The sequence below is a fragment of the Mus caroli genome, chromosome 14 (assembly GCF_900094665.2).
Source record: "Mus caroli chromosome 14, CAROLI_EIJ_v1.1, whole genome shotgun sequence".
Taxonomy (NCBI): Eukaryota; Metazoa; Chordata; class Mammalia; order Rodentia; family Muridae; genus Mus; species Mus caroli.
In genome coordinates this window covers 109501694-109521869 of record NC_034583.1, presented here as the reverse complement: position 1 = coordinate 109521869, position 20176 = coordinate 109501694, and the positions used below count along the sequence as shown (strand labels likewise).

Sequence of the window (20176 nt, the reverse complement as noted above, 5' to 3'; positions counted from 1 at the left end):
AGTATTTCCCTCTCATGTGGATGCATTTGGCCCCACGTGTACAGGAACGGAAAGACTCAGAGTACTGTCTGAACCACTTACAGTGCCCGTGGAGACCAGAAGAGGGCGCTGGGTGCTCTAATACCAGAGTTAGAGATAGTTGTGAACTATGTGGGTGCTTGGGATAGAAATCGGGTCCTCTGGAAGAGCAGCCAGTGCTTATAAGCACTGAGCCATCTCTCCAGTACCTAGACTACACTCTCAGGTGCCTTTCATCTCTGAAGTCCTATCTGTTCTTGCCCAGGGAGGATACGCTTCTGTGTCCACCCTTCTCCCTGGAGCCTACCATGCTTCCCACGCTGTGGCTGACAAGCACAGTTGCTCACACTCTACATGCCAAGCTCCCGAAGGGCAAAGCAACCAGCCTCCTTCCTTCACCCCACCCAGCAGGTGCCAAGGGCTGGCAGGCTCTAAGTGGTTTCTATGAATGGGTGCGAGTGATGTGCCCACTGTACATGTAAAGATTTCTGACGATCTGGATGTCTTGCTTTAAAGTAAATTCATTAAAAATCTCTGCAACCTAGTGCCCTGGTTTTCAGCTGTGAGTGTGCACTGGAGTTGAGTCGCCCCAAAGATTCAGAGGGCCTGGGCCTGGTTCCTTTCCAAACCATAGCACTGCACCAGCTAATATGGGGTTAGGCATCAATGGTAGATCCTTCCCAAACCCTTCAGTTGATTCCTGAATACAACCAAGCCGGGGGAGTGGTCTGGGCATGTGATTCTCAGATGTTAGCATGCATACAAAACACCTGGGGGCGTTTAAATGTTATGTGTATGTGTGTGTCTGTCTGAGGATGTGCACTTACTAGGAGCCAGACCCCCTCCCCTGGAGCTGGAGTTACAGATGTTGTGAGCCACCTGATGTGGATGCTGGAAAGCCAACTCCAGTTCTCCCAAAGACTGTCCACACTTAACCACTGAGCTGTCTTTCCAGGCCCTAAATCTTCTGATTCTGAGACTCTAGGTGAGACAAGATTCTGGAGTCTTTATAGGCTCCCAGACGGTCAAAATGACAATGCTTCCTGTGGCGGAGGAGGCTGTGAGACTCAGGAGAGATAGCAGCTAGAGGGACAGTGAGGAGAATTAAAGGGCTAGCCTGGGTTAGAGGTCTTCTAGGTCATTCGTTTTAGCACCAGCTAGCTCAATTCCATTTCATCCTTTCCTGAGTTTGAACTCACCCTGACCTGTTGGCAGGCAGCGCAGCCAAGGGGAAATGGGGGGAGGAGAAGCTAGTGATCCACAGGGTCACTGGTTGCTCAGCATTTCTGAGGGCCACTCCCTTTCCCCCTAACTGACTGTAGAATAGGGCTGTACCACTTGCTTTGTCTCCTGGTTCACTGCAAGGCCCTAGACCCATGATCCTAGTAAGGATAGGGGAGGTTTGGAGACCAGATTGCAGAGGGGACAGAGCTCACAGCTTGGGTTCCCTGCACCTTGGGGATTTAGTTATTGTGAAGGGAAGGAAGGGCAAAACAGAACAAAACAAGAAGGGGTGGGGGATGACGACAGAGCTTAGGCAGCGGAGCAGCGGGAATGGCAGCCTTGTCTCCCAGCTGCCCGGAGGCACAGCTCCTTCCCACCCGCAAGCACCACCCGCGGCCTGGGAGGCGCAGCAGTGCGGGCGCAGCGGGCGCACTTACCATGACTGTGGCCGCGGCCGCGGCTGCCTGGGCGGCCACCGCGGCCTGGTTGGCTTGGTGCTGCGCAGCTTTGATTTTGGCCTGCAAGTGTGCAGGAGGGTGAAAATATTTGCATTTCTCCCTCATGCAACGCCCCTTTATGTAATCCATACAAACGGTTACGGTGTTGTCGTTTGTGTCGATCATAGTGCTGTCTGCCGGGTGTGCAAAGCGGCAGTCTGTCTCTCCCCGGGCACAGTTTCCTCGCTGGAACTCCCTGCATACCTGAGATAACGGGAAAGAGCAGAGTGCTGCAGAAGAAAGCCTGGTGGCCACCGCGCCAACGGAGGGGTAGGTGGGGGAGAGGACCAGGTGCAGGTGGAGGAGGAGGAGGAGGTAGAGGAGGAGGAGGAGGAGGAGGAGGGGGAGATTTCCCTTCATGGTGTCTTTAGGTTCAGAGGGTAAAACTGTAATGATCTAGAACCCAAGTTACCCAAATTGCTAAAGAGTTAATTAATTCTGGGTTTTGTTTTGCCCACTTTTCTAGGGTGGATATCGAAATAGAGAAATTAATCTGAAATCTGTTCTTTATCTAAAACGACAAAGGAAAAATAATTGAAGAAAGACACCACTGTTCTTGCAAAGTATAGCATATTTGTTTCCATTACCTACTTACGCCTTTGAATGCCGGTGTGGAAACAGTTATACAGCCTGTGCATATATCTACCTATCATACAGCATGCACATCTGTATGTACGTGTGTGTGTGTGTCTCTCTCTCTATCTGCCTGTCAATCAATCAATCAATCAATCATCTATTTGTTGCCATTCCACCCTCCTTTTTACTATACTTAGGTGGCCTGAGTTATATAATTCCCACATACTTTCTTTTTATTTATTTTTCCTTCTCTCCCCTCCCTTCCTTCTCCTTTTCTTCCCTTCAAGTTCTCTCTAGTCACTCTATGTCTTACAATGTGTCTGTGCTGGTTACACCTCTCTCTCTTTCTCTGTCTCTCTGTCTCTGTCTCTCTCTCTCTCTCTCTCTCTCTCTCTCTCTCTCTCTCTCGCAGTTGGTACCCCCTACTACGATAGTATCTTTGGGGTGCTATCTGTTCCTGGTACAAAAGGATGGTTAGCCTGTATACCAAGCTATCACAGTATATAGATAGTTCTGGGGAAATGACCCATCTGTTCTCCTCTCTGAGGATGAGGGCAAAGCTCCTGACTGTGAGGATTCCTCCCTCCCGACCCCACATTCTGCAAAGGTATCACAGGTAAAAAACCACCAATCGCAGGAACTAGCACATTCAGCGTCAAGGCTTTCATTTTAAACTCACTGTAGTTTTTTTTTGCTCACTCCCAAAGAAGAAGAAAGGAGAGAAAGATAGAGAAATACAGCAAGAGGAAAAATGAAAACAAATAGAACAGAGAAGTTAGAACTGCTGATCTCAAACAGTTGAACTTCTCTATCCTCTGAACCCTATAGTGAGAGCCAAGAGTTCACTATACAGATGCATTCTGTGGACATCGAGTACTCCTCACTCTAGATGGTATGAAGTAAGCAAAGCCTCTGCACATTACTTATGTAATTCATCCTTGCTATAAATACCAGCAGGAAGGAGCCCAGAGAATTGTGAAGTAGCCTCTTCTGGCCTCGGTCCCACAGCCAGGAAACGTAAGCACTGGCTCGTTTCCTGGTCACCAGTGATGCTGCTGAAGGGACAGAGATAAGAAGCTCAAGTCTGTACAAGGCAGTCATTTCTGAGTATTTCACTGACCTGTGGCCAAGCCAGGTTGACAGGTAAGTATTGGTTGAATCTCAGAGTCGTTCCCAATTTCTCCCTGTTTGGGTACTGGCCAACGTCCCATCATCAGTTACAAACATCTCTACACTAAAATCTAGTCAGATCTTCACCTAGATTCTGGTTTTGCTCACTCTGTTTTTTCAACAGAATCTCACGGAGCCGAGGCCAGCATCGGAGTAACTATGTAGCAGAGGCTGGCCTTGAACTGCCAATCCCCAGGCCTCTTCCTCCCAAGTGCTGGAATACCACATCCAGGGTTATTGAAGATCTGGGTCCTGGCTAACTGACCTTCACAGGTCTAGCTGGAGCTCACAGATGTTCTGTGTGCAGCTGATGTCTGTCCTGGTATGTAAAGGACAAAGGCTGATCTGTAAGGTCATCTGCCAGTCTCGGGTGTCTTGACTACCAATCCTGTAGAAAAGACCTTTAGTTCTCAACCTTTCTCATGTTATTTGGTTTTGCTGTCATACCCTGAGCACCTAAGCTCCCTCAGCCCCAGCAGGTAGAGGCTAAAACACTTCCCTTCTCAGAACAGATCTCAGTAGTCCTAGGCTAGCCTAAAGTTTCCCAAACAGTAGTGACTAGTTTATTCTCTGCATCTAAACATCACTATACTCTGGACAAACTAAGCAAAAAAAAATGTAGTTTTGAAAATACTTGTAGTTTGACATCCTGAAGTCTAAAACATTCCCCAGGGGCTAAGCAATAAACATTTCTTGCCCCCAAGATATATTTGGTTAGTTTTAAAATTCACACACGCTGGGAGAATATTCCTTAACAGGTCTGTATTCTAAGTATACAGAGATTACCTAACAATCCTAATCAACAGTGGAATGAAAGGAAACTTCAGAAATCTACCAGAATCTTTACATAACCACATGAAACGCCCTATTGTCTGTCACAGGGAGTGTGAAGCAAGACTAATAGGAGAACCCTTGGCTCTGACTAAAGAAAAATTTTATTTAACAAAGTCCGGGAGGATTTACCTGATCCAAATGCAAAAGTGTATGTGTAAAAATATATGTATTTAACCCTTTTGAACATTATAAAACATTCGGATTTACTTTAAAGACAGCAGATCAATAACCAAATTGACTCAGGCTACACTTTCTCCTACTTACTAATAAAGCCATTAAGACATGCAACAGCATCCACACCTGATTCATAGAACTGTTGGGGGGTGCTCCCTGACCTGTTTGGCTTCTGACCATTTCCAGAACTTTCTGGGGTCCACTAAAGCTATTTCTACTGTGCACAGCACTTAAGACCAAGAGCCAACTCTCTGGCTTGCATCCTGATGATGTCCATATTCTACTGGTGGATGATTTAGTGTTTCAAGACAGGTTCTCACTCTGTAGCCCACAGTGAACTTCTCTGCAGCCTGGTCTGGCCTTGAACTTGTGGCAGGCTCCTCATGCCAGCTCCTTGGCCCTGTTGTTACAGACACCGGCCACCATGTCTAGCTTAATGTTTTATTCTTATACATAAAACCCAAGCAGCTGGCATTTGCTTATATCAAAGTTGTTCTTTGCCTCGAGGATAATTTCCTTTATACAGGGCATCTATTTTATAGCACGGAACTGTGAATACATGGGATTGAAGCAGTTTGTGCGTGAACGTGGATTTTCTCTGCAGGATGAAATCATTTCACAAGCATCCATCCACTCTCACAGACAGACATTTCTATCATCAATGCATCTCCAAACACGAACGTAATTGAAGTACCTCCAGTTTATCAGTCCTGAGAAGTTTCTGAGTTGCAGTTGAGCCCGGGACAGTGACCGGTGGACTTCCGGGAACAATGACCGGTGTAGTGGGTAGAACCTCTGTTGGGACTAACCCAACTCCAGGGGTGACAGGCGCTAAGTAAGGAGCAAAGCTAATAGCCGCATTTGTCCCTATGGTGGGACCTACAGGAAAAGTGGGCTGTCGAAGGAAAACAAGACAGGAAAAACTCTTTTAGTGCAGAACTTACTAGTGAGAGTCTTTTGAGCAAGAATTCACACAGTCATTAGTAAATGCTATCTGAGAGAAACGTGTCCACTGCCTAGAATATCCTTTGTGTGCATTATACAGTTCAAATTTGAAATGCAAATTTCATTAATCACCCCCTTTTCTGTTCTTCTTTTGCTCCTCAGAAATGAAAACATCAGAAGTCCTTTCTTGCCTGAACCGTATACACATATAGAAGAGCTGAAAATACTCATTTCTGCCCAAATTACCTATCACTCCAAGCTACTGAGTGCTCTAACCCAAAGGCAGTAAGACGTACAGAACATAGACTGGTCATCTAAGCATATGCCTACAGGTATCTACAAGGCATATGAGTAAACCCCCCCTTGGTTATAGCTGATATTCCAGTTGGCCAAATCCATGCTTGGAAGCACCGGGAGTATACTCAGGATTTATTTTGTTCAGATGTACCAACATGTTTCAGTTTTTCATCACTAGCATGTGCATCCTCAACACTTAGGCATTTTTCATGTGGACCTACTATGTGCTGCTCTCTGCCCTACTATGCGTCAATATATCCTTTCATTCTTGAAAGGCTGGATGGGAGAGCTTGTGTTTTTTTTTTTTTTTTTTTTTTTTTTTTATGATCATTTTTTTTTTTGACTGCTAAAACTCAGTTTTGTTTCCTGGTCACATAATCAGAAAAGCTGCGACAAGCATGCCTGGTCCCTGGGTAAATGTGTTTTCCATCACAACAGACCTGGCTAAGAATAATCATACCATGGGCTGATAGGATAATTATTTTTAAGAGTTTCATCTAATCATTATCTAAATAAGATTGCCTTTCAGAGAAGGTATTATGCACACGTAGACAACAAACCTTGTTTCACATTTATTTATTTAAACATAGTCTCAATAGACAGTCCAGAATAGACTGTAACTAGTGACACAGCTCATGCTGGCCCCAAACTCAGCAGTCCTCCTGCCTCAGCCTGTGGAGTGCTGGGATTATGGATGTGTGTCACCACACAGACCCTGCATTTTTTTTTTAAACCCATGAAGAACCATTGTTAACATGGTTCCCAAAGATTTTCCTGAGAATAAACTGTATGCTGAACTGGTCCCAACAGCTCTTTATTTGCTTGGCTTTCATTTATAAATTCTCTCCTCTCTCTCTCTCTCTCTCTCTCTCTCTCTCTCTCTCTCTCTCTNCTCTCTCTCTCTCTCTCTCTCTCTCTCTCTCTCTCTCTCTCTCTCTCTCTCTCTCTCTCTCCAAGACAGGCAAGTGCTCTTCCACTGTGCTCTATCCCCACGTTTACAAACAATTTTTAACCTATCTGTTTTCACGATAAGTTTTCAAATATTTCCAGTCACATCTTGACGTGACTTTGTGGCACTGTGCTATGCTGTTGCCACGTGTCATAATATTTCTCTGTTTTTACATTGAGGGTAATGTCCTTGTTGTCTGTTTAGACTCCAGATGAGTTGTTGAACACACGGGGAAGCTAGCAGGCAGCTTTAGTAATACATTTTCCTTTAGGACAAGGGAGTACTGTCTCTTTTGGATGGCCACGTTGGGAGACAGCAAATCATTGATAGTTTGTTCAGAGGTTTCTAGAGAGGCGGCGAGATCCTCCCAGGAGTGGCTGAGAGCTGAAGGAGGTAATTCTAACGGTCTTGGAGGAAAGCTGGGTAGTTCTCCCATGAGGACCCTTACATCTTTATGGTCCAGAATTAATGTTTGCTTTGGGAGAAACTGCAACACGAATGCTGTGCACTGGGAAAGGAGAGTGGTTTGGTATGTTTTCTTCTCTGACTTTCCACAAAATTTTCCATGGATGTGATGGATGTGTTTTACCCGCTGGAGTCCTAATTATAGAAAGCCGGGGCTTTTTAGTAACTGTCACTTTTGTAATCTGGTACTATTGAAAAAAAATCGAGTAACTTAATAGTATAAGGGCCACGTTATGCGAGGATTAAAAATATCAACTTTGAAAGGCCCACACACATCAGTCATTCAATGGACCCATTGTATGTGAATTACCTTGGGTTGAGGCCGATTTTTAAAGTGGTAAATGCTGGCGCAGTAAATAAGTCTTGGCAGAAACCTTGAAATTCTCATTTAAAAGACTTAGTATGTGAGAGGTATGTGACTAAACTTGGGGACCACTCTCATAAATGAGGAGTGGAAATGGTGTTGTATTTGTACCACGTGATTCAATTCGGAGAGGAATTAACAAAGCTAGTATTTAGAAAAGAGAACGTCCACACACATCTCCAATGCGGTTTTATGGATGTAAAGATTTCTTAGTTTTGCATTTATTTGTTTACGTACATGTGTGCCTGTGCCTGTGTGTGCCATGTGTGTTTAAAGGTGCCCATGAGGCCAGAGAGGCCATCAGATACCTCTGGAACACTTGAGTACCTGCCATGCAAGCTGCCCAACATGGACGCTAGGAAGCAAGCTTGGGTCCTTGGGGAAACCAGCAAGCACTTTTAACTGCTGAACCAGCTCTCTCTAGTCCTTTTTTTTTTAATCTTATTTTTTTATGCATGCAGATTCCCAACCCTCTCTTCCCACAGTTGAACATGGTGATGTAAGTGTCCATCGAGCCTTGACCTTCTGTGAGGTCCTGAAGATGTATTTCCAAAGTCCCTTTTGGTACCAACAAAATTATTCCAATAAAACACTAAATTGGGTCTTCAAAATTATGGTAGTTGTTCATTCTATGTAAGGTCCTGAACTATATTCAGTATGCATTATGGGTGACAGCAGTAACATTTCACTAAGACACCGTGCCATTTAAAAAACAAACAGACAAATACAGATGTAGAGAGAGCGATGTTCAAACCCAGTCCATTCCCACTTAACTTTGTTTCCTGAGGAGGAAATTAACTTCTTTGGGTTTTAAGGTTTCTCAACTGCAGCGAACAAGAAAAAGCACTTTAAAGATAAGGTAAACAAATGTCTCTTTCTCTTCTGTTCCCAACTGTGCAAACTCAGCCAATAGCTGCTCTCATTAGCAGCATAAATATCTGTAGCATCACAGTCTTTGCCTCAAATTGATGTTTCTTTAGCACGAGTCTAACCAGCACAGTCATGCACATTAAAAAAAAAGGGGGGATTTAACTGCAGCAAATATCTTGTCTTCCATTTTGAAAACATGTGTTGGAAAAATACTTCACGTCGTGGGAAACTCCAATGTTTAAGAGTTCATAAGCCTCATGACGACAGACTCAATTAGATACGAGACCATTATCTTTTTTACACAGAGAGTCTTTCCCTGATGTCGATGAGTGAAAACGCTTTTATGGTCATTGGCTGGGATGCGTATTCTCTAGTGGTAGTGTGACAGACCACACTACTTTACACCTGTGAACTGTTCTCGGACGTTCAAAGCATTGTCCCGCATGTCTGTGTCTTTAGTTGTCCCAGACGAATCCATGGGAAGCAGGCATAGCTTACGGTCAAGAGCAGGTCAAAAGGCAGCTCCCAAGAGGGAAAGTCAGAGCCATGGCTCCTAGGCTCCTAGTGTGGGCTTCCAGACGCTCTGGTGCGGTCCACAGACCGTGTCAGTAATTTCTTAGAACAGAAGATGGAGGGAAGGCCTGGAATTAACCCATCATGTCTTTGGAGCATAGTCAGAGAGCACTGTGTGTCCTTCCACTGGCTCGGGTCTTCTTTCTGTGAACAGGATATGCCAGCCTGACCTGAGTAGCTGTATCAGTTCTTGCTGCCTGGGAAGAGCAGCTCTGAGACTCTGGATCAATATGAAACGCCCGAGTGTGACTCTACATCATCGGCCTCGGATCATGGCATCTGAGGTCAGTTTTCCACGGGCAGCTGAGACAGGAGTCTCTATTGAGGCCACTCTGGAAGACTCGGCTCTTAGAGGCACACCAGCTCCAGTCTCGATGACAAGATTCTCGCATGGCACTGCTACCAAGAGGTCTAAGACACTCTCCGTTTGGTGCCTGTCAGCTCTCAGTGCTAACACGCAGCTGAGGAGGCCCGAGGGCAAGATCCACAGAAGGCCTTCATGAAGAAAATCTCTTCCGAAGGGCTGGTTTTCTGTCTGTCTCCTTTTGATCCCCCACCAGATCTCTGTGTGTTTCCCTTCTATGTTCCTAGCGCACCACACCAGGAGTTCTGACGAAGAAGAAATTTGTCGGTAGAGCAGTTGGGCATTAGACTCAGCACATTCTGCACTTTAATACATCTTGAGATTTGAAAAAACATTTTATTTTTGTAACGTTTGTAGTATTTAATACGTGAATGTATTAAATTTGTAAAAAAATGTATGAAAGTACATAAAAATGTACTATTTAAATGGGCTGTTGCCTTTTCATAGCAGAACGGTGACTAGCATTAACTTCTAACTAGTATTTGAGGCAAAGACATAAACATTACTTTCAAAGATAGCTCAACTAATATTTAATGACATGAATAGATTTTCCATACTAAAATGGACATGACCAACTACCAGGGTCAATTCTTATTAGTTTCAAATAAACAGGAAGTGCCCAGTTGGAATGACTGAGATACATAACTCTGTGCTGTTTTATTGACCTGGCTCGGATTAAATTTACTGCCATAGACGTTAATATGGGTAAGTGCATTATTTTAACATTTAGATAATTTAATAAAATAATGTATATGGTCACATCATAAATTATGTATGTATGTGGTTGTAGATGTAGTCTCTGAGATGGCTGGTGTCTGGATTAAACGGTACTGTGCTGTCTGTCTGTCTGGGATGTACTGTGTTGTCTGTCTGTCTGGGATGACTGTTTCTGGCGTGTGATGACTTCTCTGACATCCTTTTTCCTTCAGGCAACCTTTTCTTGTGTAATACCCTCCTGTCTCTGTCTGACTAAGCCCCGTTCATGCATCCGTCTACCTGAAAAGCCTGCATCTGCCTCACCTTAGAACCATCTGCATCTTTTCCCACTCTGGGAAAAGCTGGATCTTGGGAGTCAGTTTCTACCTGGAGGCTGTCAGAATGGCTAAGATCTGTCTGCAGCCTCTCCACTCTTCCTGCCCTCCCTCCCTGCCCAACCCATCTCACAGGAACACAGTGGAGAAAATGGGACTGGCCAGTCTCCATCCCTTTTAATTTAGCTGTGCTCACTCACAAAGATTTTTATTACAATACAGACTAATTTTTATATAATAGCCCTTTGTGAAAATTCACCCTCTTGGCTTTTTAAAAAATTAGCTTGTTTTTGACAAATAATTCACATTGTAAATGAAACCCACCAGAGCCAAATGCATGCCTTTCTCCCCTAGGGCCTCAGCTCTAAAGCAATTTCTAGACCTTTAGGAGGTAGTCTCAAGCACTGACATCAGGGAGAGAAGTATCCCACAATACACATCCATCCACTCAACTCCCTGGGGCAGCGACTCTCTGGTGCTTGCTGCAGCAGCTACCACACCCTTTGCAGGCTTGGGAGAGACAGGAGATGAAGCAACTAGGCCATTTCTTGGTGTGCTGCTGCTTGTGACATCCGTCCTTCCATGGCTGTTGACTGCTTCCAGCTGGAGCACACTATACAGAGCAGCCAGGCTAATGATCTAGTTCAAGTTCAACTCATTAGCTACATGATATTGGAGAGCTCGTTTAACTCCATGCTTCTCTCTTTCCCCATCCTTAAAATGATGCCAGTAAGCTACACAAACTATCCACTGCATTGCTCAACTTATTTTAGGTGTCCCAACCTCTCCAACACATAAACATCGCAAACTCTAAATAAAACGTGGACCAATTCGCACACGAAGATGGCTTAGAACACAGTTCGCTGATAAAGAAAGTGCTAGTGTGGGTTACATTTCCCAGATATTAATTAGAGGTTGGCCCTGTCCCAGTGGTACACACACTTCTCTTCCTGTTCAAATTAAGAGAAACAGGCGGCTGTGAAAAACACCGTTCTCAGCATCCACTGAGCTTCAGAGCTAACTGCTCTGATTGTAACTGAGATGACAGAGTACGTGGAGGTCATTTTTGGTCACCATGGCTCTGCCCGTACCAACCCTGCCGTCACCCAGCCCACCCTTAGAAAAGGCACACTCACCACAGGATGGAGCGGCGTTCCTGGAAACATAAATTGCATCTGCTGGGCAAGCATCGCTGCTGCAGTTTTTTGCTGGATCAAATTGTTCCTCCCATTAATCTCTAGCTGGGTTTTTAAGTGTGTTGGAGGATGAAGATATTTGCAGTTCTCTCTTGAACAGCGGCCCTGCAAAAAAACGGACAATCTGGGGTTAGGACTGTACTTGGGAGCCGGGGACTCCATTGCCAACAAGGTCCAGTCATTACTTTCATTCCTTCTGTTCCAAGGCGTGTGCGTGTGTGTCTGCATGTATGCCGTGTGTGCATACACATATGCATGTGTGTATGTGTGCATATGTTTGTGTGTGTGTGTTACAGAGAAGGAATCAAATATTACATGATTATCCAGGCCCCTCCCCTCATCTTTCCCCTTCCTCTGTTCCTCCCTTCCTTGAACCACCTTCCCTTCTTGGAATGAAGATGGAAGTAAGTTTTACGTGTGTGATCCAGACTAGTCAAAGACATGAGTTTGCAGCTGTTGAGTGTGGGCGATAGGGACAGAACTCCTGGAACTGCTGACTGATACCCACCCAGGGATCGCTACTGTGAGCTGGATAAGCACCTGCATGTTTGACACCAATACAAAGCTCCCACCCTGCCCCTCACCCTTCCCCATGACTAAAGACTCTGACTTAAAATCATGGATGACAAAGTAAGGCGTGCTCATGGCTGTGTTATCTTCTGGACACGGACATAGGTAACATGAGAAAAACCATTAGTCTATGAGTGTGTACAAACAGACCTGAAGCGTCACTGCTTCTGGAACTGCAAAACCCCAAAGTTTGCAAAACTACCAATCATGTGAGAATTGCACTTCTGTGCGAGTTAGGCAATTTCCAGGGAAAGAAGAGCAAAATGTGGCAGGCAGTTGGAATATCAACATTCCCTAAAGAATTAGTCTATCTGCAACCTGGCAAAAAGTATACGGGTTTGTTTATCAGATTAAAAAAAATTAAAGCAAGTGTGGAGGAGCTGGGGGAATGGCTTTGTTTATAGCTACTCTGATGTACGACATCTGGAGTTCTCTCTCTGTCTCTATTAATTCCAGCTGCACTGTTGGCATCTCTGGCTTCTCCTCTAGTGAGAATTCTCCCTTGAAGCCAGGGTGATGGCAGACTGGAGTCCCAGGCTCAGTCCTGGTGGTCTGTGCCATCAAGCCGTACCATCCTGAAGTTCAACTCGCAGCGTGAGCAACTGCCTCACTGTCTTGGAGTAGACAGGAAAAGGAGACGATTTCTCATGAATCCTTCACACCAGTAATATCAGTTTCTCAGCCTCAAGTTCTCGTCGCTTTCCTATTCAGCTTCCTGGATGCAAACAGACATCCTAAGGTGATGCCAACTGAAAGGGCATCAGGGTAGCTGGAGATGTCACCACCCCTGCCCCCTCTGATGCTCCGCAAATCTGGGTTTGATTGTTTTTGTCTTCATTTCTGAATCTTAGATCTTCTCAGTGCTTTGCTACTTCCCAGGGTCGTCCCTGCCCCCATTCCTATGAATTTATTTCAGTCATCTTTGACTTTACACCTCTTTTCTTTTCTCTCTTGACGATCTCCCCCCCCACCCCCCTCAGCCTTCTAGTTTGTTAAAATTTAATCTCCAGGAGAGCATTCAGATGGGGCCAGCTCCTACATCTCAGCATGTGGCCAGCCAGTGAGTCAGCTGCCTGGATGTCAGATGTCTAGATGAATTCTGTCATCTGTGATGGAAGGCAGTGACAGGATCTGAAACAGAGCTACCTCCCATCAGCCTGGGTGCAGAGGGATTAAACAACAACAACAACAACAACAACAACAAACAACAAATTCTTGTATAAAAACTAAGGCAGCTTTGGTGATCTCAGTTCCAAGTCCCTACCCATACACACTGCACTGGGCACCCAACACCCAAGGAACCATGCAGACCATGCTCGTTTGAGTCTGTGTACACAAGAGTGGGGGGTAGGTTGGATGCAGGGCGGGGCAAAGCAGGATCCTAAGAGGGGAGATGAAACCAGCAAGATGTCTAACATGCATCAGGATGGTAAATGTCTTGGGGCATAATTATCAATTTGATCAGTAATCTTCTAATTTGATGCTTTGTTGCTACTCATACAGATTTCAAATGGTTGGCAAATGTGGTTTTCTGGTTGATGCTGTTATTCCTTCTTATGACTGGAACCCTTGAAGAACCACGTTAGCCATTTTCCTGGTGATAGAACATGGTTTATAACATTAGATTCATCATTTATCAATGGACTCTCCCGTTTCACGAGAATTAATTCAATTTCCCACTGTCCTCTCTTATACACGCTGAGTGCAGAATATTATTGATCATCAATGTGCCAGGCAATTTTATACGTGGTTATCTCATTTTCTCCTTACAACAGCAGTGATGATTCCCTCCTTCAGAGAAGAGTAGATGAGATCTGAAAAATGAGATAACACATCCCAGGCGATCTGCGCTAAGGAGTGGGCCGGATTGTAACCCATGTCTTTCTTGAGTCAATTCTGCCACTTCACTGAGATATTAGCAATGATTAAGATCCAGGACAGATACAAATCTGGTGTTACTGTTCAGAGAGCAATAGGATGCAGAACAAATGTTAAATGTAAGGATGTGGCGCCGAGAGACAATTATTCGCTTGGTCTATGCGTGGACCGTGCACAGGGGTCAGCAAACTCACTTGTTCTGGGCTCATAGTGGAACTCAGCCCTTTCCCACCTGTATGAGTTGCACTGACTGGTGGTTTTCTTAATGTATACAATGAAAACAGTGGCCATGTCCTCCTCTTAGCACCGCTATGCAGCTATATAAACTAAGACACGGATAAAGTTCTCAGAGCTGTCTGGCATACAGGAAGTTCTGAGACACACAAGGAGTATGAAGAAAATGCACGTGTATATGGTATTTTGTCTAGAGTAAGTACAAGGTCACAGATTCACTACTATTCTCAACTGCTCTTCGCTTCTCCGGTGGGATAAGCTGGTGCATCAAAGCACGATAAAGACTAGTTAATCGCTACTACTCATATATCATGTCTGGGGTTCTTGTTATTATTCATATATCACGTCTGGGGTCGTTTCCGTTCAATGGAGTGTCTTTTTGCAAATGTCCCTAGATAAACAGTGTGGACTGTAGCTCAGTCTGGCATCAGGTGTTGAAGGAATGTTTTCTGTGGACATCTCAGTCCAGCACTGTGAGACTCCAAGGAAACAGAATCTCAGTTAAAAGACCCTACAGGATTAAAATCCTAAAGGAAAAACTATCTGACACCGAGAACAGTTTGTAGAAAAATTCTCATGAAGGCCCGAGATTTCTCAGGACATGCATTCTTGCACAAAACAACTGTTGATTATCAAAGCAAGTTGTGGCAACTGACTGACACAGGCAGCGTGAAGATTCTAAAGTGTCTGTCTCCATAGACCACCATGAAGCAAAGCGAAGGCACATAGACAGCGTCTCCTGAGGCTAGCCCAAGAAATAGACACACAAAAAAATGTACTGGTAATTTTTCCTGTGGCTGCTGGGGATTATTTATTGTTTTCCTTCATTTTAATGTCTTTTCTCATTTGCTTCTTGGTAGAGACGTTTCTTGGGGGATGCAGGAAGCAAGGCCCAGCCCTGGGAAAGCAGTGTAGGATAGAGTTGGGGGCACACCACTCAGGGCTCTTGGAGGGCCTTACAGTAACTGGAAGCCGGAGCCTAGGCTGAGGTCCGTGAAGCAGGGTCACAGTAAGGACTAATCTGGAGCCCGAAACTCACAGCTCTAAGCATCTTTCACTTCTTGTGAGGGGGGCCTGACAGGTGCAGGGATGGGAGATGGTTGTTGGGTTCCAGGCCAAGTTGTGGATCCACTCAACTGATATTTACTATTAAATATTATGCCTAGTGCTTGCCAAAGGTAAGCATGAACACCATACACTGTCTTCATGAAGCCTGTGGGCTCGTGGTAAAGAGGATGCTGACCAAAATTTGTGTATTGCACATTATGAGATGTGTTCTAGAGGGGATGCTGAGGAACAGCTGAAGAGAGGGCCAAAAATGACAAGTGTTCTCTAAACTGAGAACTGAGAGGCCAAAGTGTGTGTGTGTGTGTGTGTGTGTGTGTGTGTGTGTGTGTGTGTTTGATGGGCTGTGTGAGCCGTACACATATGTTGACTGTACGGTACACATGGCATGCAGTTAAATGTGTTGTGTTTGGAATGCTCACGTGTATCAAGTCTTTGTGTGGTGAGTCGGTACATGTGTTGGGGGAGGAAGATATAAGGATGCCAGAGGAAGGGAATATGCCATGGGGAAGAAGCACATCCCATCTGGGAACTTGCATGTGGCTTCCCAAGCTGGAGCCCAGCGTGAGCGTGAGTGGGAGTTGGGGAGGTGAGAAAAGATGAAGCAGGAAGCAGTGGGTAGAGAAGGCAGACACAGAGAACAGCGAGACTGAAGTTAGGGACACAGGTGGTCTTCACCGTTGCATGAAGAGACTAACATGTCTGCTTCATGCGTGGCAGTCCATTAGGTGCCACCATCCCCTTCCAGTGCCACATTACCAATTTTATTGTTGTCTGTAGGACTTGCTTAAAAGTCCTGGCAGAATTCTGATTCTGGGTCTGTGTGGCTTAGTCTACATTCCCAAGCAACCAGGAAGGTTTAGATTAGGGACGGTGGTTAGGATGAAGTTTAAATTTCCAGCAGAACTGAATTTATTAAAATAAGCAACCTTGGTGGGTTTCAATATGGAGAACCCATGCCCACCTGCAACAGAGTGAGTTAAGATACCGAATGAGCGTACCGTGTCTTTGCAGAACAACAGCCTTGAGCTATCAGAACTGGATGGTCATTGAGTTATATGGCAGGGAATGGAAAAATTGTAGCTTTAGCAAAGAAAAGAAGACTACAGAATCAGGTTAGAGAAAGAAAGAGCATAACAGAAAAGGGCTGGTTTTTCTCTTTTTCCTTTAAATTGCATTTAAAAAAAAACAAGTTATTTTTAGAATCTTTCCCCAGCATGCTCCTAATTGAGAAAGTCAAGTGGAATATGGAAGCAAGAAGGAATAAACTAAGAACTAAAGAACTGTCTCTCCACGACAGGCGCTTCTGTCTATATGAACGAGCAGAGGCTGCCACAGCGCTCTCCCTGTGCTGCTGGATCTGCAGTTGGAAGGTAACAGAAACAGTGACTTGATGAAAAATAATTCTCATTGTGTGTTTGCCTCGTTCACATGATGGGCCGTAGATTCTGAGAAGGTTCTCGGCGGGGAGACGGACTCCTGGTGAGCTCTAGCTCCCAAAGCTGCTCTTCTAGGGCCCACCTCTCCTAGCCTTGCCTGGTCACAGAACTCTCAATGGGTAAGGATGAGGCTAGGGGCAGGCAGTGTGGAAGGCAGCCATCAGGAGAGATGGTATGTGCTCTCACAGTAGCCATGGGAGACATTCTTACCTCTAGAGTTTCACTGTGGGCCATGGAACTAGTTCCTGGGGAAGCTGAATGTCCTGGACCCAGCTGATGGGCATGGGATAGCTAAGGGAGCCTCTCAAGATTCCAGGCATTCCACAAGCTTCCAGAATCCTGCAGTCAGGAAGTTTGCCCCCTCCCAGGGTTACATTCCTGAGTTCCCTATGTGGCCTGGAGAAGTAGTTTAAATTAAAGATTAAGAACAGACCCAGACCAGGAGCCAGACCACTAGGTTTTCCCGTCCAGATCTCCTCTTGTTGCTGGGGGCACTTAGGAAGTGTGAAATCCTGCCTCCATTAGTCCCACAGGCAAATGCAGATACTGTTGCTAGACTTCATAGCTTCCCAACAAGAATTTAGAGTTAATTCATACAAAATGCTTTAGTTGGCACAAAACCAAAAAGTTGGCACATAGCAAGCACTATCTAAGCTTTATTATAATAACTGCCATTAGCATCACAATTAACCCCTTCTTTACTCAATGGGTAATGATACATATTTTAAAATGGCGCTCTACAGCACGCATGGTTTCTCGCAGCTGGGATTCTGTCTGGGCTGTGCATCAAGCTCTTTAACCCTTCGTTACTCCTATTCTCACACCAGGTGCCAACTTTGGATATTTATCTTTTCAAAGAGCCTTAGATCTGTCTGTCTTTATTATCTGTCTCCTCTGCCGAGACTTGCCAGGGCTGGCTCACACGGCGTGACTCACCCAGAGTTAAGGCAGTTAGTGTTACAGTTGGAAAGTCCTGATTGTGGCTTTCTCCCCAGATGGCCGTGGGAACTTTTACTGGTACCTTATAAAGCCTATGTCTTGGTTTTCTCATCTATGAAATGAGAGCAATTCTACTCTGTGGTGTCAATGTCTTCTAACAGTTGTTAGAGCCTGAGGGACAGCAGAAGTTGCTCCAAAAATATACATAAAAGGCTGAGTACTGTTTTTCTAAATCTCTGTTCTCGAATCTTCCCAATCTGGTGAAAGCAAGAAGCCACATAAAACAACAGTTACAGTAAAAGGTGACTTTGGGGACGTCTGCTATGAGAAGTTGGTCTAGCCAGGTGTGAGGCTTGAGTTCAAACTGACTAGGTCTAGGAGGGTTTGTTTATTAAGGGCTGACAGCACAAGGCTCAGAACTGAAACCCCTCATCTGACAGACTACCACCATCTCGATCCTTGTACTGCAAGTAGCTCCGCAGCTGGCTGGGTCAGATGTTTGCAGCCTCGATTTCCCCATCATTTCAAACTCTGTCAAGGTCTGTGAGGCAGAGGTAGCATGGGGTGGGAAACTGGCTGTGATGTGAAAGGGAAGCTACATTTTTACAGGTTCATTATTCTTAGGGATCAGAGTCAGGTGGGTCGACCTTAACATCTGACTGGAACTCTTGCAAGTAAGAGTGTGGGGAGTGGCTCGGTTATTTACATCAGAACTTAATTTATAACATTAACAATGGGCCCCAAACAGCTCTGCTGAAGGCAACTGACACATCAGGCTTTTAGCTTTGTTTTGAATTTAAATAAACTAATTGAGCCACATGAGTTCTTATATTATTAGCTCCAACCACACAACACAGCAGATAAAACACAAGCTCACAAGGGGGCTGCGGCCAGAAGGACGCTGGAGGCTTGGGAGTAAATGATAACCAGATCTTCCACCAAAAGGGAAAATGTCCCACATCGCAGGCATAGTGTTCAGATCTTAGACAGGTCCTCTCTGCTCATTACTTGGTTCAATTGATAAGGCCATTTATCTTGTATAGACCTTATATGCACTAATTTCTGGGTAAATAGCAAAACTGTTATACTTGTTAAAGATATTAGCATGGTATAGCTGCTGGTGTCTCTCTTCTGGGGCATGTTCCTCTTCCTCTGCCACTTCTCAGGTGTGGAAGAAATAGGCAGGAAGATTAGCAACAGAGTGCACCTGCTGCCCTTGGGGACACATAGGTGTGTGCACCTGCTGCCTTTTCAGCCCAGGAAGCCGTACAGGTGTCATTCTCCCGCCTCTACCAACTGTGGTATACAACCAAGGTGCTCCACAGGGCCGAGGCACTAACCTGGAGAGAGCTGACTGACAGCTGCTGCTTCTCTTCAGCTGCGTTTAGGGCAGATGTCCGTGCTAGAGGGCTGGGGAAAATGGAGGCTGCGGGTCTCGGGTGTGCTCTTCAGGAAGGCTGTGGCAGATTCACTGAATGCCAAGAAACTGCCCGCCTCGTTGGAGACTAGTGGTGTTGGCACATGCCTTTATTTTTGTTGACAATTTTAGGTAAATGAATTAAAAGTAATAAATGGAGAAGAAAGTAGGAGTCAAAGCGCTTGCATCTGCCATCTCCAAGCCTATGTGAGCGCAGGTTCTTGAAATGAATTGTGACTGCCTGGCGGCTTTGGCTTCCCACACTGTGTTGCCTCGTGGTGGGGAAGAGCGTTCACTGTTGCCTTGACTGTTGAGCTCCTCCTCTTCCTCCTCCTCTTCCTCCTCCTCCTCCCCTTCCTCCCCCCCCTCCTCCTCTTCCTCCCCTTCCTCCTCCTCCTCATTTTATATGTTAGAACTGGAAACCTGCCAGTCTGGAGAAATCAGTAAAACCAAAAATAACGCCCGAGTTCTCTGGAGATTCAGGAAAACAAATTTCCGGGCAACAATTGCCTCCTTTGAAAAATTTCCCACTTCTGATTTTTTTTTTTCAACTAAAATGTACATGTCTTCTGAGTCATGTGGGGTGTTTGTTAGTGTAGACCACGATACCTATCAACCTAACAAGAAACCTGTCTAGTAGCGATCTGTCTGTCTAGTGGCGACGCATGGCTTTTTTTCTGGCGCAGTGCACATAAATGTGCGCAGTGCCGGGATGGGGTGAAGAAGGGGTGCATGAAATATTCACAGCATGGCTCCAGGGATCTTGCTGTGGGGGAGGGGAGGCCTCTTTTGCTCCTTCATTTGCAGAGACCACAGTGCTGAAGCCGACCTCATGCGGTGAAGGTCACCAATGGACTTCTTCCTTCCCCCTTCCCATGAGAATGTGCTAACCCTATCATGTGCCATACTCTATGCCATGAAATGGTAATTAAGATTCAGAGTGTTAAAACGCCAGGCACAATGGCACACACTTGTATTTCCGGTGCAGGGGACATGGGAACAGATGAGTGGGACCTCGGGGCCCTATGGCTAGCCAGCCTAGACTACTTGGAGAGTTTTTGACCCATAAGGCACGCCGTATCGAAAT

General features: G+C 45.3%; 1 protein-coding gene and 1 long non-coding RNA gene across 10 annotated transcripts in view; one reads left to right on the top strand and one right to left on the bottom strand.

The window, feature by feature from the left end:
* The window catches only part of Mbnl2 (muscleblind like splicing regulator 2), a 154159-nt gene that overhangs the window by 39864 nt on the left and 94119 nt on the right, over positions 1 to 20176 (bottom strand). For all 9 annotated transcript variants that reach the window (XM_021181445.2, XM_021181449.1, XM_021181447.2 and 6 more), the window contains exons 3-5: positions 11488 to 11652; positions 5188 to 5388; positions 1680 to 1943 (exon numbers count right to left, since the gene is read on the bottom strand). In XM_021181445.2, coding sequence (XP_021037104.1) covers positions 1680 to 1943; positions 5188 to 5388; positions 11488 to 11652 — 630 coding nt within the window. The remainder of the gene's footprint in view (positions 1 to 1679; positions 1944 to 5187; positions 5389 to 11487; positions 11653 to 20176) is intronic.
* Positions 1860 to 6536, top strand: LOC110309066. Its single transcript, XR_002379652.1, has 3 exons — positions 1860 to 2009; positions 3273 to 3458; positions 5601 to 6536. It is a non-coding gene; the product is annotated as an uncharacterized LOC110309066 (long non-coding RNA).